Here is an 18299-nt window from a genome sequence, read left to right as displayed (position 1 = left end):
TTTACATAGATCAGTTTCAAGCTTACTTGATATAATCTTGTTTTCCCATACCATAAGCAGTACCACAAACATTAAACTGTTGAATCTGGTCCTCATTTAAAGTGTCTACATCTACTACAATATCTGCATAAACAAAAAAAAATACAAATAAATTTGAGTATCATTCTAAAGTCTCTAAAGAATTTATGAAAAGTAGTACTTTAGGTTACATAAAAACATGTAGCATATTGAAAATAACCAAACTGAATTTATTTTAACTTTGTTTGATCTACATATCAAGAAAATTTTAAGTAAGTTAGAAAGCTTCTAATACAAGTCAATTTCTGGGTGTTGTAGATTCTGAGAATAACTGAAGTTCAGTGAGTTTCCTGTACAAGTTGATATAACAACAAGAGCTGTTGGTACGACTATTCTAAGTGCTTGATAGTAAAACAAGAGCCTGGATAATGTAGAACTTTTCAACAAGAGCTGTCGGTAGGACAGCAACACTCTACTATTCTAAGTGCTTGATAGTTAAAGAGCCTTTATAATGTAAAATTTTCTAAGATGACAAAAGGGTCAAATTTTCCTTTAAATCCATGTTACTGTAATAGGCCTTGAAAAGAGTCCTATAATGCTCTTAAAGAAGATTATAAAATTTCAACTTGTTTCAAAGCCAGATGTCAATAGTATATGAAAATATCTGAGGTGGTAAGCAAACTTTAACGTAAATTCTAAGTCAGAAAAGGGTATAATTCTGTCAAAATGCTTGATAGAGTTACCTCCTCCTGTCTACAGGTTGGGGTCATGATGGTGAACAAGTGTGCAAAGTTTCAAAGCCATATGTCAATGTACTTTGAAAATATTTGAGGTATTACAAAAACTTTAACGTAAATTTTAAGTCGAAAAAGGGCATAATTCTGTCAAAATGCTTGATACAGTTATCTCCAATGGACTTTGAAAATATTTGAGGTATTACAAAAACTTTAACATAAGTTGTTACGCCGACGCCAACGCTCGGGTGACTACAATAGCTCTACTTATTCTTATTGAATAGTCGAGCTAAAAAGTATAATTCTGTCAAAATCCATTTTAGAGTTCACAGCCTTGGTCAGTAATCTCCCTGAGGCCATATAAAAGCACATTTTAAAGGTTATGTGTTAATGTAAAATAAAGTGATCCCTGGAGTCGGGAAATATGCTATAATGTTACCAAGATCAAGTGTTTCAATATCTTCTTCCTCTTCACTTTCACTATCTTCACTGTCATCTTCATTCTGTTTGTCTTCTGTACTATCATCATATGTGTAGCCTATAGCTGCCTTCTTATCACGTAATCTATAACAAAATCAAAACCATTAGTTTATAACGTTTAAAGATTTAACCCTTAACCAGCTACAGCTACAACTCGTTAGCCTTTATCACCAATATAGACCCAGATTAGCATGTACAACTATGGCTCTATAATTCAAATACTGATACAATACAAATACTGTAAAATCATTATTATTTGTAGGGCACGAATTTTCGTAGTTTTCGTGGATAGGTCAACCCACGAATTTAAGATCCAACAAAATTTTATCCAAACAAATACTTTTTGCCATGTCTCTATTCTATATATAACAAACGTGCATAGGCGCTTTTCCACCGATTTTTGTGTAATGAATGCCCAGAGGCAAGGATTAAATTTATTGACAAGCGCTGTGTGATACTTAAAGATACGTACACGCGGTAAGTAAAATGTGAGGCGATTGAGTTTAAGATTACTTTGCATATTGCATAAGGTTTTTTAATAATAATTTATTTTATTTTTTACAAGAAATAGAAAATCCACGAATTTAAGAACCCACGAAAATGCCCGTTTTGATAAAACCACGAAATTTCATGCCTACGAATATAGTGACTTTGCAGTATAATACACATACAATATTTTGCATTTTAAATCCCTTAAGTTTTCAATGAACTCTTCCAAATTTAAAGCTGGGCAAATCCATTATATGACTGCAGCAGGTTAAGAAATAAAATCCCACCAAACAATGAATATAAAACTGTTTTGACAATTATTTCTATATTTGACACACTATGTTTGTTCCTGGTAAAACTGTTACACTAATTTTCAACTGACATGAAAACATTTCTCATATTTGAGTTATTTGTGCTAATATATTAAGGTGTGTACTACTCAACACAGCCAGTATAAGTTGGAGCATTATTATAACTGTGTTCCCAAATATAACAGTGGTGCCAACTAGTCCAAGAAATGGTCTCCACATTATTTCAACTAGAACTCTGCAAGTCGGATGTGTCGCCTTGTAACCAGTATAGTTGTCACTTAGGCATTTTCTTCTTAAAAATAGGTTATTTTTTATTTTCTTCTTAAAAATAGGTTATTTATAAACACTGCTAAAGGGCAATAACTCAAAAAATAAGAAGTGCAGAGTACCAGTTCTTGTGCACTGCACTTCTTCTTAATGAGATCTATCATCCTATGAAGATTCAAGTCCATAGCTTTTATAGTTTAGGTGAAATGGCCGGGATAAAAATAAAGTAAGAAAATCAACAAAGGGCAATAACTCAAAAATCATGGAGTACCAGTTTTTGTGCACTGCACTTCATCTCAATGAGATCTATCATCCTATGAAGTTTCATGTCCAAAGCTTTTATAGTTTAGGAGAAATGGCCCAGACAAAAATAAAGTATGAAAATTAACAAAGGGCAATAACTCAAAAAATAAGAAGTGCAGAGTACCAGTTCTTGTGCACTGCACTTTTTCTTAATGAGATCTATCATCCTATGAAGTTTCAAGTAAATAGCTTTTATTGTTTAGGAGAAATGGCCCGGACAAAAATAAAGTATGAACATTAACAAAGGGCAATAACTCAAAATTTAGAAGTGCAGTGTACAAGTTCTTGTGCACTGCACTTTAGGTTATTGAAAGAAGCATGAATACCAAATTTGGAGTCAATTCAACTTATAGTGACTGAGTTATGCTTGGGACAAGCCTTAGGAGACGCCAACAACAACACCACTACAAAAGTAACCCCTATATATCGCCTTTTCAAGGCGACACAAAAATACTTGTTTAAGTACAGTAAACTCCGCTTATATCGAACTAATTGGGACATTCAAAATCTGTTCGTTATATCCGGAGTTTCTTGTAAGCATATAGCGAATTAGTTCCATGTATCAGGAGTTTTTATAGCGAACAGATTTACATATAACAAACTGATTGTTTACCATCGTCCTCCATTTTGAAGAGCATTTGATTAAGAAATATTAGTCATATATTCAATACCTGAGAGCATAATTTTTGGAATTTAAATAATTGCTATTCCAGTTTAAGATTTACTCCCAACAATTTCTCATAAAATATAATATTTTTTTTCTAAACTGTTATCGTTTTCTTTCTATGATTGAGAATAAACAAGATTTTGAATATCTTCTTTTATAATTTAAGGGTGACTTTAACTTATGGAAGATAAAGATTTCTTCTATTTAAATCAAGCGTACATTGCTGATTGCAAGCATGCATGATTATGTTGAAAACCGATTATAAATTATTATAATTATTTTACTCGAGCACAACTATTGACGAAAAGAAATAAATACCCGCTTTATCTTGGTGGAAAGAGCTCATGCTAAAAATATCCTTAATAGAAAACTATACAAATTCATTTTAATAGATGTATTGAAGTACATACAACGATAAACGGTACATTCGGCCGAGTTTTAATCCGTGCCAATGAAAACAAAAGTCTATTTACGGATAGCCAATATTTTGGAGTTCGTTATAAAAGTGTAATTTTCTGTACTTTTAACTACATTGGGACTAAGAAATGAGTTCTTTATAAGCGATAATTCCTTATAACCGTGTTCGCTATAACCATATTTTTTTATATTAGATAAAGAAGGGCAAAATTCGGGCCAAAATAAATTGTTCCCTATAACCGCAAGTTCACTATAACCATGTTCGCTATAAGTGAAGTTTACTGTAAATATGATTAAACTAAAGGGAATTGGAAGGATGGTGGTCCCTTCATTCCCACAGTTATGACGCCGTTAGTACTGAACTAAAATGTTTCACTATAAAAGCTATTTAATAATTTTTTGTTTTGAAACTTGACTGCAGGTTATACCAAACCATGCACTGGCAACAATATAATACACAAGACAAAAAGGATAGGAAGGAAGTATGACCATTTATGAAATTATTACATCAAGATTAGATTTGAACAATATGTACTTACTTATTCTTTTCTTCTTCTCCGTCTTTATTTATAGCACCAAATTGTTCATCTAAATATAACTGGTGTAGGGCTTGTTCTTCAGTCACTTGAAACATATAAATTGAAATCAGATAATATAAGGTGGTGATCATTGTTGCTTTTGGTTATATCATGGTTGGTAAGAAAAACTGTAAAATGACATGATTTTTTTAAAAGTAATATCAAGGTTTGTTTGGAAATCAGTGAAGTGACATGATTTTGATGCTATCAAGTCCTATCAAGGCTTATTTGAAAAGAAAGCAGAAAAGTGTCATGATATTGTTTCTACTGGTACAACCAATATTATTGTCCTTAGTGTGAACTTTATTAGAATAATGGGATTTAAATACTTAAATCAAATTCAAAATATTTCAATCAATGTGACTTAAGACATAATTTCATTAAAATTCATATCAATACAGCATTTAAGTATTTCAATGGGTACATGCCTTTGTTAACATTAGTGGCCCTTTCAAATATTTCGAACATACATTATATTCAAAGACAATTTTTTTTTTACTTTTTCTCAGTAAAATACCAGTCATTTAACAGCCTAGCAAGATTTGGGTAGGTGGATTGGAAGGGGGAAATTATATTTTATTTCAATTAAATGATCTATTTAAAAAAATTATTTAAAAAAATCAATATGAAGAGTTCTAGAAAGATAAGATTTTAGATGTCATAAAAGACACAACAACAAAATGTTCCCACTAAAGAAACTACTACCTGCCCTTTGTCAGTAGGATATTCTAAAGTTTCATGTTGATATCAAACAATAAATCAATATTAAAAATTATAAGTAGCAAAAACACCAAATACACCCATAAACACTTTTCATATGAACTAGGTAAATAACCTAGGTATATCGAATTGTTTCCCTTATCTTCGAGTAAAATTGGTATCTCATACGCTAAAACAATACAAATTAAGCCATTTTTAAACCGCTAATTTGTTCTGATTAAATGTCCGATTTTAAAAATTGTTACATCAATGGAAAGCTTGGGATCTTAGCTTTGTCACAGTATATAATTTTACATATCTTTTGACACCAAAATATTTAAATTAACTGTTAAACCTACCATATGTCAGCCCACTTTACATACGATTTATATAGTGAGATACGCAACCGGTTATCTTTACTCGAAAACCTACTGATAAGAAAAGCCTGCTAGTTGAGAAAAGTGTTTATCGGTGTATTGTAAAAATGTCTTTGACATTGTTCTTCTCTCAAATAAGTTTTATATACCAAAGAAATAGATTTGTCTATGGCCGAGTGGTTAAGGTCATTGACTTCAAACCACTTGCCCCTCAGCTACTTGTAAAATTAGGTGGCCTAAATCAAGTGGTCTTGGACCAACAGACAACTGCAGATATCAAGGCTTGCAGACAAATTCCAATAGCCAGACGGATGGACTGTTTGCATTATACCTCACTTTCAACTTTGTTGTACCAAGATATAAATATTTTAAAATCTAGAGATAAATGAAAAGAATGGAAAGTGACTAGATGCTCTGTAACTCTAATTTTTACGTTTTCTGGACAATAAGTAAAGACAAAAGAAAATTGTACATACATCCAGCACATTCATTTTCTACAAGTATCCTGTAACGCTCATAGTTAGCTCGCCTTTCTTCATCTTCCTCCTCTTTACTCAACCTGTTAATATAAACAAGACACACTGTATATTTTATGTTGTTAATGCCCGTAATAGATTTTATTCTGTAAATTCACTCAAAGAACTTTTTAATACAATTCCATCAAAACACATAACTGATTATTTGAAAGAGATAAACTTGTATTCTAGGATCTAATTGGTTCATTTCTATTGTCATTAACAAAGTTTTACATAACATTTTAAGCCTTTCATAGCATTCAGCAGGGATACATGTATGGCCAGTTATTTGTTGACGTGCCGTAAAAATCCAAACAAACAAAAATTATGTTGTTACAGTACTAATAACCAAATTGAAAAAGTGTTTATATAACAGTTAATCATTTGAAAGTTAAGAATTTCAAACAAGAGGGCCATGATGGCCCTGAAACCACTCGCTTTTATATAGGTCCTCGGGTGAGTCAATTTAACCCAGGGGCTTTTATTTGAACAAACTTAGTAGACACCCACAAGAAGATATTTCATGATAAATATCTAAGCTCTAAGTTCTTTGGGGATTTAAAAAGAAGATTTTTAAGTTTTTACTATATACATATAGGGAAAAACAATGACCCCAGCCGCCTGGGGGGTTAATTTTAAACCCAGGGTTTTTATTTGATCAAACTTAGTAGACTCTCACTAAAAGATATATCTTATGATTAGTATCTTAGCTCTAGCTCTTTGGGTTTTTCTAAAAGAAGATTTTTTAAGGTTTTACTATACACATACATGTATAAGGAAAATCAATGACACCAGGGTGGAGCCAATTTAAACCCCAGAGCCCTTATTTGAACACACTTGGAAGACACCAACTAAAAGATGTTTCATGCTAAATATCATAGCTCTAGCTCTTAGGTTTTTTTTAAAAGAAGATATTTTAAAAAATTTGCTATATACATAATGGGATAAACAATGACTACCTGGGACGGGGCAAATTTTGACCCCTAAACTTGGTAGACATCCATTAGAAGATGTTTCATGCTTATTATCAAATCTCTACTTATTTGGGTTTCTTAAGAGAAGATTTTTTAAGTTTTTACTATTAAAAAATAAAGACAATCATTGACCTCCCATGGCAGGCCAATTTTAACCCAAGTGCTTTTATCTGAACAATCTTGGTAGACATTAACTAGACAATGTTCCATGCCAAATTTTCAAGCGCTAGCTCTTCTGTTTATTTTTAGAACAATTTTCTAAGTTGACTACCAAAAGAACATTCCTGTGAAGTTTGGATGAAATTGGCTTAGTGGTTTATGAGGAGATGTCGTTTAAAGTAAAAGTTTACGGACCGACAGAAGACAGACGGACCCTGGAGGAAAAGCAATCACAAAAAAATACTTGTTTTGGTAAACTGTGTTGGTTTGTGAATCTTTTTATCAAACAATATTAGTATTTACTTCTTTGGGATTTTTTTTTCTGCTATATCTACAGAGGGCAGACTGAAGCATTTCAATTTTTAAGTGTCTGTACTTTATGTCATGTGTTGAATCATTTATGTCTTTTTTACATTAAATACATCATGACTTTTCTTATGCAAACAAGTCAGACTATCTGGAACTTTCTAATCTTATCAAACAAACAAATATTGATAAAATAAGTGATAAAGTAACTATATGTCATCTAATTTAAGTATGTTGTCCTTATAAGCACACCAAAGCAATATTGCAACTGTCCTCTACTGTAATGTTTATAAGAATGGTAAGTAACTTACTCTACTTTATAAGAGTTTTCTGCGGGGAGTATATCAAGATGAGCACGTACATCAAACCTGTCAATCATGTTACTTTTATCTCCTTGCCATGGCATCCTAAAATATATAAATATAAATAACCCTATCCTCAACATGAATATATTCCAAGGAGGGCATTATAACTGATATTTGAAGCATTTTTTTGAAAACAGTTTCTGGCATCAATAATATTTAAATATTTTTGATGTTATCAATATCTGACAGTTTTGATCAAATTTGCTACATGTGTTTTCAAAATTGTATGTTTTTCCACTTAAACAAACAAAATTTGAACATGTTTGCTATTACCAATATCTGAATGTTTCTCCACATTTTTTTGCCATTGTCAATTATAGTTAAAAGTTTTTTGTCTTTATCAATTGAGTATTTGTTCATAAAAACATTTCAGTGTTAACTATTATTGAGTTTTGCATGTCCAGTCTCATGTATACTTACATGCTTTGTGGGCTTTCAGCGGCAAGAGCTATTGCTGGGTCTAAGTTGACCTTGCATTGCTGACCAAATACACGCACAAACAAAGCAGGATCTGCCCTCTGAAAAATTAAAACATTGTATATACATGTATTTTTTATGTAGTTGATTTATTGTCAATACTCGAGGCAAATATAAACTTTATGTTAAAACAATGTTGAACAGGTAGATTAATGTCAAGAATTATTGTAACAAATATACTATGTGTATGATCCCATAGATTTACTGGGAACATTACTGTCACAAATTCACTGTGTGTATGATCCCATAGATTTATTGGGAACATTACTGTCACAAATACACTGTGTGTATGATCCCATAGATTTACTGGGAACATTATTGTCACAAATACACTATGTGTATGATCCCATAGATTTACTGGGAACATTACTGTCACAAATACACTGTGTGTATGATCCCATAGATTTCCTGGGAACATTATTGTCACAAATACACTATGTGTATGATCCCATAGATTTACTGGGAACATTACTGTCACAAATTCACTGTGCGTATGATCCTATACATTTTATGGGGAACATTTCTGTCACAAATTCACTGTGTGTATGATCCCATAGATTTACTGGAAACATTACTGTCACAAATACACTGTGTGTATGATACCATAGATTTATTGGGAACATTATTGTCACAAATACACTGCGTGTATGATCCCATAGATTTATCAGGAACATTATTGTCACAAATACACTGCGTGTATGATACCATAGATTTATCAGGAACATTATTGTCACAAATACACTGCGTGTATGATACCATAGATTTATCAGGAACATTATTGTCACAAATACACTGCGTGTATGATACCATAGATTTATTTGGAACATTATTGTCACAAATACACTGCGTGTATGATCCCATAGATTTACTGGGAACATTATTGTCACAAATACACTATGCGTATGATCCCATAGATTTACTTGGAACATTACTGTCACAAATTCATTGTGTGTATGATCCCATAGATTTATTGGGAACATTACTGTCACAAATACACTGCCTGCATGATCCCATAGATTTACTGGGAACATTATTGTCACAAATACACTATGCGTATGATCCCATAGATTTACTAGGAACATTACTGTCACAAATTCACTGTGTGTATGATCCCATAGATTTATTGGAAACATTATTATCAAAAAATACACCATATGTATGATCCAAAAGATTTACTGGGAACATTTCTGTCACAAATTCACTGTGTTTATGATCCCATAGATTTACTGGGAACATTACTGTCACAAATTCACTGTGTGTATGATCCCATAGATTTATTGGAAACATTATTGTCAAAAAATACACCATGTGTATGATCCAAAAGATTTACTGGGAACATTTCTGTCACAAATTCACTGTGTGTATGATCCCATAGATTTACTGGGAACATTACTGTCACAAATTCACTGTGTGTATGATCCCATAGATTTACTGGGAACATTACTGTCACAAATTCACTGTGTGTATGATCCCATAGATTTATTGGGAACATTACTGTCACAAATACACTGTGTGTATGATCCAAAAGATTTACTGGGAACATTTCTGTCACAAATTCACTGTGTGTATGATCCCATAGATTTACTGGGAACATTATTGTCACAAATACACTATGTGTATGATCCCATAGATTTACTGGGAACATTACTGTCACAAATTCACTGTGTGTATGATCCCATAGATTTATTGGAAACATTATTGTCAAAAAATACACCATGTGTATGATCCAAAAGATTTACTGGGAACATTTCTGTAACAAATTCACTGTGTGTATGATCCCATAGATTTACTGGGAACATTACTGTCACAAATTCACTGTGTGTATGATCCCATAGATTTATTGGAAACATTATTGTCACAAATACATCATGTGTATGATCCAAAAGATTTACTGGGAACATTTCTGTCACAAATTCACTGTGTGTATGATCCCATAGATTTACTGGGAACATTACTGTCACAAATTCACTGTGTGTATGATCCCATAGATTTACTTGGAACATTACTGTCACAAATTCATTGTGTGTATGATCCCATAGATTTATTGGGAACATTACTGTCACAAATACACTGTGTGTATGATCCAAAAGATTTACTGGGAACATTACTGTCACAAATTCACTGTGTGTATGATCCCATAGATTTACTGGGAACATTACTGTCACAAATTCACTGTGTGTATGATCCCATAGATTTACTGGGAACATTACTGTCACAAATTCACTGTGTGTATGATCCCATAGATTTACTGGGAACATTACTGTCACAAATTCACTGTGCGTATGATCCCATACATTTATTGGAAACATTTCTGTCACAAATACACTGTGTGTATGATCCCATAGATTTATTGGGAACATTATTGTAACAAATATACTGCATGTATGATCCCATAGATTTATTTGGAACATTATTGTAACAAATACACTATGTGTATGATCCCATAGATTTATTGGGAACATTATTGTCACAAATATACTGTGTGTATGATCCCATAGATTTATTTGGAACATTATTGTAACAAATACACTATGTGTATGATCCCATAGATTTATTGGGAACATTATTGTCACAAATATACTGTGTGGTCAACATTTATGTCACATGTACACTGTACTGCACAGAGATACAAAAACATACACTATGGTATTAACAACAAACTGACTTTGAAAATAATTAAAATCAATAAGTGTTACAAGTTGGTAAAAATACACCCAAAAATGCAGTATGTCCTTACTAAAGAATTTCAACATACTTTTTTTCTGGTGATAAGAAACATGTAAACGGTGTTTTATGGAAAGAACTTGTTTTTACTGATAAAGAAGGACAAATCATTCTTATATTTTAAGTTGTAAATCTTCCTACTCAACAAGTGCAATTAATTACTTAAATTTAGCATGCCAAAGAAACATTTATAAATAAAATTACTGTTTGAAATAAATTCAAAGAAAGATTTTATGGGAAGTCTAACAGTAACAAACTTGTGTTGATGAATTAAATCATAACTTAACTTTTTACCACTTTACTTAACCAGACCTGTATTCATCAAAAAGGTTAGAGGCAAAATTATTTAAATTACATAAGAAGTAATGACTTCATAAAATCTCCATTTAAAATATTCAAAAAAATTAAGGAAATTAAATTGAACAGTACAATGTATTACATTGTATGTGAACTACAGCACCACAACTTAATGTCAGACAATAAAGAACACCAGAAAAGAGACAGAAACACCACGACTGAAAGTCAGACAACACTACACCTGAATGTGGGACAAAAGACAACACAAGAACTTAAAATAGGACAATAGACAACACAAACAACTTAACATAGGACAATAGACAACACTAACCTCGATCATGAGACAAAAGACAACACCATAACTGAACATAGGACAATAGACAACATCACAACTAAACATAAGACAACACCACAACTAAGGCTCCCACATTTACAATTTTTTGTAAACGTTTACACATTTGCTTTAAACTGAACCAATCTCGTTTAAATGGTGGTCCTTTATTACTATACATGCACTATACCCGGTATTCAAGTTGCTAAATGATTACTTTCTATTTTAATAAATGTACAAATAAATAACGTTCAGGGCTCATCGCCAGGGAGTCTGCACAAATTTTTCTGCCCATGAATCTCTAAACCCTGAGCTTTAACAAAAGAGCACTTTCAAGGGTAACTGGTTTTTAGCTCAATTATACAAAGTATATGGAGAACTGTCCTACTCACCCTGGCGTCCATGTCATTTTATGTGACAAGGTTCATAACTCTAGCACCAATATTTTCAGATTTATCTCCCCTTGAACTTAGAATTTTCCTTAAAAAATACTATTTTTTACTGTAATTTCTTTATTTCTAAAGGGATCAACTTCATACTTCTAAATATGTACCTTATTATCATCCACATCTTATGTGACAAGGTTCATAACTCTAGCACCAATATTTTCAGATTTATCTCCCCTTGAACTTAGATTTTTTTTCTAGAAAATTTTTATTTTTTACTATAACTTTTTTTGGTTTTAAAGGTATCTACCTCAAACTTCAAATACTTATTCCTTATCATCAATTACATTTTATGTGACAATGTTCATTTAGATTTATCTCTCTTTAAACTTAGGATTTTCTTTAAGAAATATTTTAACTACTTTACTTTTTAAGGTATCTACTTCAAACTTCAAATATATATTTCTTATCATTACACATATGTTGTGTGACATGTTTCATAACTCTAACGTGACTATTTCTAGAATTATTCCCTTGATCTTGGAATTTATGTTAACAAATGTTATTTTTTTACTATAACTTAATACATTATTATACATAATTGATTTTTCTTTCATAGTTTTGTCCTCCTTACTGCGTCCAATATTTCTGTGATAGCTCTTGTTCTTATAAATGTAAAATGACCCATTTGGCAAATGGGATTTTGAAATTTAACATAAACAAACTCTGTAATAGTCTACTACACCAGGCTACATATAAAATTTCCAACCTTGAGGAGAAAACAATTTTTGTTTAAGGATTTTTCTATATGACTTTATATAAAATCAAGTGACACCCTGACAGGGTGAAATTTGGCAAATTTTCACTTGAAGGTCAAATTTCAATAAACTTGCCAGAGGTACACTAGTCAATGCTACTAATAAGTTGCGACATGGCCGAGTGGTTAACGCGTCGGACTAGTAATCTTATGATCGCTAGACGCATGGGTTCAAACCCCGTCAGGAAACTTTACACTCAATGCTCAGTACTGGTTGGTTCCAGGAACGGATTCGAAAGTGTGTCTATAAGCTTATAGCTTCCTACACAATCAAACTGAAATAAGTTCTGTATAAACCAATGCTACTAATAAAATGTATAAGCTTTTGGGGAAGAAGATTTTTCAATGTTTTCCTCAATCAATGTAAAAATCAAGTCACCACCCAAGGGCAGAGTCCAGGGTTCTCGGGGACGCTTATTTCGGCGTCCCGGTACGCATGTTTATTACAGCTGGACGCAAATAATTCAGAGCAAGGATTCCACGTACGCTTAATTTTGCCTGGGGACGCATAAACATTACCGATTGTTTACAACCACAAAAACACAAATGCGTCAGCGCGTGTCAGTCTATAGGTAGGCGGTCCTATGCACATCGACCCGTGAAGCGATTAGCCAATCAGCGATAACGCTTCCGATCATTATCACGCAATAGTGATCAGACTAATGTATACACGCGCTGTATAGTACATGTAATTACCAGATATAACACGAGGTGATAATTTTATATCTTTGATCAACAGTTGATTGGAAATTAGCAAATTTTTACCGACAAAAGGATAAAATTATCGACTATTTACGCCGCAAGTTTAGAATGTTTTCTCAAATTGCAAATGAGTGTAATTTTGAATGATTGTCGAATATTTTCGGCATTTTCTACGCACAATTTTGCTTTAGTTTCATTCTTGCAAAAACTTTTTATAAGAGTATTAAGAATTTAAGATATTGTGCCGAAATGCCAGGACAACAAACCAAAATACACATACGCTTTTCTTTGATATTTAGATTCTATCCGAAAATTGGTCCCGAACATCGGCGATTTCACGTTCGCCAGAAACCCTAAAATTTCGCAAAAATTCTCGGTTTCCAAGCCAAACATGCGAATGAATTGTTCCTTTAATATTTAATCAACATTAAATCTTTAAATATCGATCTTCAATTTGCCCCCTTTTGGAGATATTTGCTAAAATAATTGTCGATCGGATGAATCTCTTACACACTGTGTGAAGCTGTACACGATTTTCCTATTCATTCCGCTAAACGCTGCCTATATACAATTTTTTTTCTTTACAAATATAAACTTTTTGTCTTTAGAGTGGACTTATTTAACCAGAATAAAATTTAATTTGGTATAAAAGTGGAAAAAAAACCGATTTCCATGTGTTGATGCATTACAATAAGATAATTTCATAATAAATATTAACAACAAAACAATAATTATACTATGTAGTTCAGAGTTTCTTTTGAATAACTATAAACTTTGGAAGTCTTTTGAAGATTCAAAATATCAGCAATGCTATTGTGAGCATTGAATGACTAATCTATAAACATATTAATTGCGACACACTTTTGGACTCCAACTTTTTCAGGGTTGGGAGTCCATGGACTCCATGTTTTAAAGTCCTAGTGAGAACCCTGGAGTCAATTTTAACTTCTGGGTCATAAGGAACATGTGCATGTACACTAGTTCATGCTAATTGCCAAATATCTAAGCAGTAAGCTCTACTCTTTTGAGAAGGAATTTTTTTAAATTTGATCATATTGTTTCAAGAAAGAAAACTTACTATTTTTTCATAGAACTCTCTACGTCTTTCTGCTCTCCTCTTATAATCCACCATTAATCCTCTAATCTTCTTTTCCTGCCTTCGTGCCTCATGCCACATTTTGAATTATTTATGTTCTTTATAATATTAGATGGTTAACCAGTCTGAAAGAAATTAAAATATACATATATATATTTATCACATAAACTGCGGCGCAGGAGTGTAATAAAGCCATGTAATAAAAACGATATTACACTAGTGTAATATCACTTTGACGTGACGTCATTTGCGCTATATAGAAACATAGCGTTAAAGCGCACTAATGTTAGCGTTACACTTAAGGCGCGTCATTTAACAATTACTCATTTTAACAGTTTACTGTTCTTATTTTATATATGTGATAAAAAACTACACTCATTCAATATCCTCTATATAAAGAATACAAGTATATCAATATGAATTAAATAATAAGTTTTCTTAGTCGTATACTTAACATATTGGTGAAAATACAATAAGAAAGTGAAAGTTAAACTCCTGGTAGGAGCATAGTCCAGTAGTCCCTTGAGACTGTTTATACCAAATACCTTGGAATTATGGGTAACACAGAATATGAGGCAAGGGTATACCGTTTAAACATGATTAACAGACAGTTCACCCCTCAGACACTTCATCATAAGCCATTTTTGCAGACACTTCATCCCTCAGACATTTCATCCCTCTTTTTATGAAATTTGATTGAGACACTTCATCCCTTATTTTTTTACACAAATGAAGGTGAAAATTTTAAATGTAATCAATGATTAAAAATATTCATCGTTTTAACATATAATATATTTATAATTATACATTGTATGATTGCATTATAAATGTAGACCTGATAAAATAGAGAAATTGATTTTTTTTCCTAAAAAAAAGGCTCATATCACAATGATATTTCTGAAATAAACATATGAAGAAAATGTATATGATCATTATTACTTTTATGAATATTATTTTTATGAAATCAAAGTATGACTGCATAGAATAAGTTTACAATATCAATCCTTTGAACTCACTTCACTTAGTGTTACTGTATGAACCATTGTATCAATTTATCTTACACACATGAAAATACTTTAATCACTTTCACAATTGCTTTCTTTGATAGTTTAGACTGAAAGTCAAATTTTGAAAAAATCAATATTTCTTTGCAATAGACCCATTGCACAATGACATCACAAGCACCTGCTACCAGAATTTAGCAGATTTACCGGTTGGCAAGAAGAACCAATATTTATAAACAATATATAGCAGCAGAATTTTTAAATATAACTTTTTTATTTGTGGATCGATTTTTTATATTCTTATATCATTTGAAAGTTCTTTATATTCATATTTTTAAAATATTAGCGGATTTTCATTTTTTGCTTTTAAAAAATAAAGCTCAGCTATTTTTCAACTGTTATTTCAATAGTTTTCTAGCACCAAGTTTAACTCCTTACCAAGAAAAAATGAAAACGCTTTGTTAATTTATTTTTTAATATATAAAATATGAGTAAAATGACCTTTCTAATGATATAAAATACTAAGCTGTTTCATGAAAAATAAGTTTTTTATTATAAATATAAAATTACTATATTTTGCATTTTATCAGCCACCATATTTTTTGCCAACCATCCAAAAGTTACCTGTATCTCTTATCAGCAATTTGTTACTATTAATAGATTTCATAACAATAACATGCAAAGGGCCTATAATAAAGCTATTTATTAGTTTTTATTTGTTTGGGTCGTCAGACCAAACAAATAATGATAGCGAAATTTCAGTCTCTAATGCTGTTAATTGCAAATGCCGAAAGTAGTCCGCTTTTTTGAAGCGGTTACTTCCCTTTATATGTAACACTAAGGCTGAAAAATTCAGGGGAGATCACTTCGTAAATATGGTCACATGACAGGCGCATTAATTTTCAAGCATAATAATTCCTGAATGGTCGAATATTTCTAATATTGTTTTATTCTTTATAGATATACATGCTTATAGTAAGCGCCATGATTATTTACACAAGTGTTAAACAACAGTTCTCCAGGCCGTTATCATATACATGCACCGTGGCCGCGCTTAGGAAGCCAGAGGTCTGGAGTTCAAATCCCAGTTAAGATAAAAAAAATTTTAATTGTTTAAGTCAAATAAACATTGGATTGAATATCAGTGTTGCAATTAGTCTTATAGCTTAGTCTTATACTACATTTAAAACGCTGGAAAGCATTGGTGGCACTATACAAAAACAAATTGTTTTATGATCTCACAACCTTCACCTTTCTGATATTCTGAGACCCAAACAAATTCAGCGCCTTCTGTGCTTTGATTTTCTTCTTCAATTGTCTTTCATGTTTTATGCTACAGTTGGAATACATTTTAAAGTCTCATTTTGTATGTTAACTGTAAATTGCTTTTCAAAGTTTCAACTATTCAAGTTATGTTTAAATATAGATCATTAGATGCAAGTTATGTTTCAATCTTTTAATGTATTAAAAGTTGCATTTTGTGAAATATTTTATCAAATTATTAATACCACTAAATATAAAGAACATATTTACTCTAACTGCTTATTTCATAGCTGATAGTGCATAATTGTTTGAAGATGCCATCCTAGACAGTGATTCTTTGCATTCAATTAATCACTGCAAAATTTTAGTCATGCATTTTTCCTATAAATTGTTAACAATACACCGCTGAAATTCCCGATTTCATGGGTATGGGTAATCTTCCCAAAATCCTTGAGAGAAAAAAAACCTGTCTTAAAAAATTATAGGTAGAGCGGCGAAGTGTCTGATTTTTTTGGTGCTTGAAGTCAGTGTCTTGAGCACAGCTGTTCAGCATATTGATTGGTCACTCACCCCCAGGGATTTTTTATGGCTTATTTTATAACCGTTATTGGGTCATATTCCCAATTGAAAATAGTATATTATTTTTTTAATCCACAGGAAATAATTTACCATTAAAAGTTACAAAATAAAAATAATGGAAGATAGTTAGAGATTATAGGAGTGGGCCTAGTTTGCCTGTGCCGGGATAATTTGTATAGGGCCGAGTTGATTTTGGGCCGAGCTGACACTGATAAATTTCCCCTACGAGTGCAACTACAAATGTAGATAACAGCCATAAACCTTGGTCACCTATGAAACTTCACCTCTATGAACATCATATGTTCTTTGAACAAATGCGTATGAACTCCTTTTATTCCGTTCGAACAAAAATTAAGAAAAAACATGTAAAACTAAAGTTGGTAATTCGCTAATCTTGAAACGGTGTCATAAAGTATGTACCGTGTGATAATTACACTTTCATGTGTAACACCACTAAATATATAGCAAGGTGAAGTTAATTATGTTCATAAGCACGGATTTATATTACAATAATATAAATCCGTGTCATAACTAAGTGTAAACATGAACACTAGTTCTGATGATTTCAGTGGCATTTAATTAACTGCTAAAAGTTAGAAGAAATACGTTGAATATTGTAAGAAACATCATAGTTTATTCAATTAAATGTTTGCATGTAAGCAATTATTTACATAACATGTCAATTAACAGCCATCTGTTGCATAGTGAGAAAAGTTGTGTTCTCATATTTCCTAGGCAATGACATTTTAACAGTTTCAAAAGCAAAACCAATAGTAATCTTTATTTTTAGTGTATATATTCCTACTGCAGTAGCCCCGTCTGAAAGTGGGGATTTTCTCTATGGCATTTATCAAATATCTCAATGGTAGTTTAACAAAAAGGTATGAAAACTAAAGGTAAAAAAAAAATGGTGAAATAATTTACTTTGCTCTTAATCTGAAAACCTTGGAATTATGGGTAACGG

At 31.8% G+C, this 18299-nt stretch overlaps 1 protein-coding gene across 3 annotated transcripts in view; it reads right to left on the bottom strand.

Moving 5' to 3' along the window:
* Positions 1–17768, bottom strand: part of LOC132715709 (CLK4-associating serine/arginine rich protein-like) — a 58924-nt gene extending 41156 nt beyond the window's left edge. For 2 of the 3 annotated variants that reach the window (XR_009623717.1, XM_060698771.1), the window contains exons 1-8: positions 17606–17768; positions 14472–14614; positions 8080–8177; positions 7606–7701; positions 5817–5899; positions 4226–4310; positions 1192–1316; positions 27–123 (exon numbers count right to left, since the gene is read on the bottom strand). Coding sequence is in view for 2 of the 3 variants with exons in the window: in XM_060698771.1 (XP_060554754.1) it covers positions 27–123; positions 1192–1316; positions 4226–4310; positions 5817–5899; positions 7606–7701; positions 8080–8177; positions 14472–14570 (683 nt within the window). In the remaining variant the exon portion in view is untranslated. The remainder of the gene's footprint in view (positions 1–26; positions 124–1191; positions 1317–4225; positions 4311–5816; positions 5900–7605; positions 7702–8079; positions 8178–14471; positions 14615–17605) is intronic. The other variant, XM_060698772.1, reaches the window with a different exon arrangement.
* Between the last annotated feature and the right edge of the window lie 531 nt (positions 17769–18299).

Source organism: Ruditapes philippinarum, unplaced genomic scaffold, assembly GCF_026571515.1.
Source record: "Ruditapes philippinarum isolate M1 unplaced genomic scaffold, ASM2657151v2 ctg456_1_1_1_1, whole genome shotgun sequence".
Taxonomy (NCBI): domain Eukaryota; kingdom Metazoa; phylum Mollusca; class Bivalvia; order Venerida; family Veneridae; genus Ruditapes; species Ruditapes philippinarum.
Note: the sequence above shows the minus strand (reverse complement) of the source record. Positions and strands in the feature narration are given on the sequence as shown.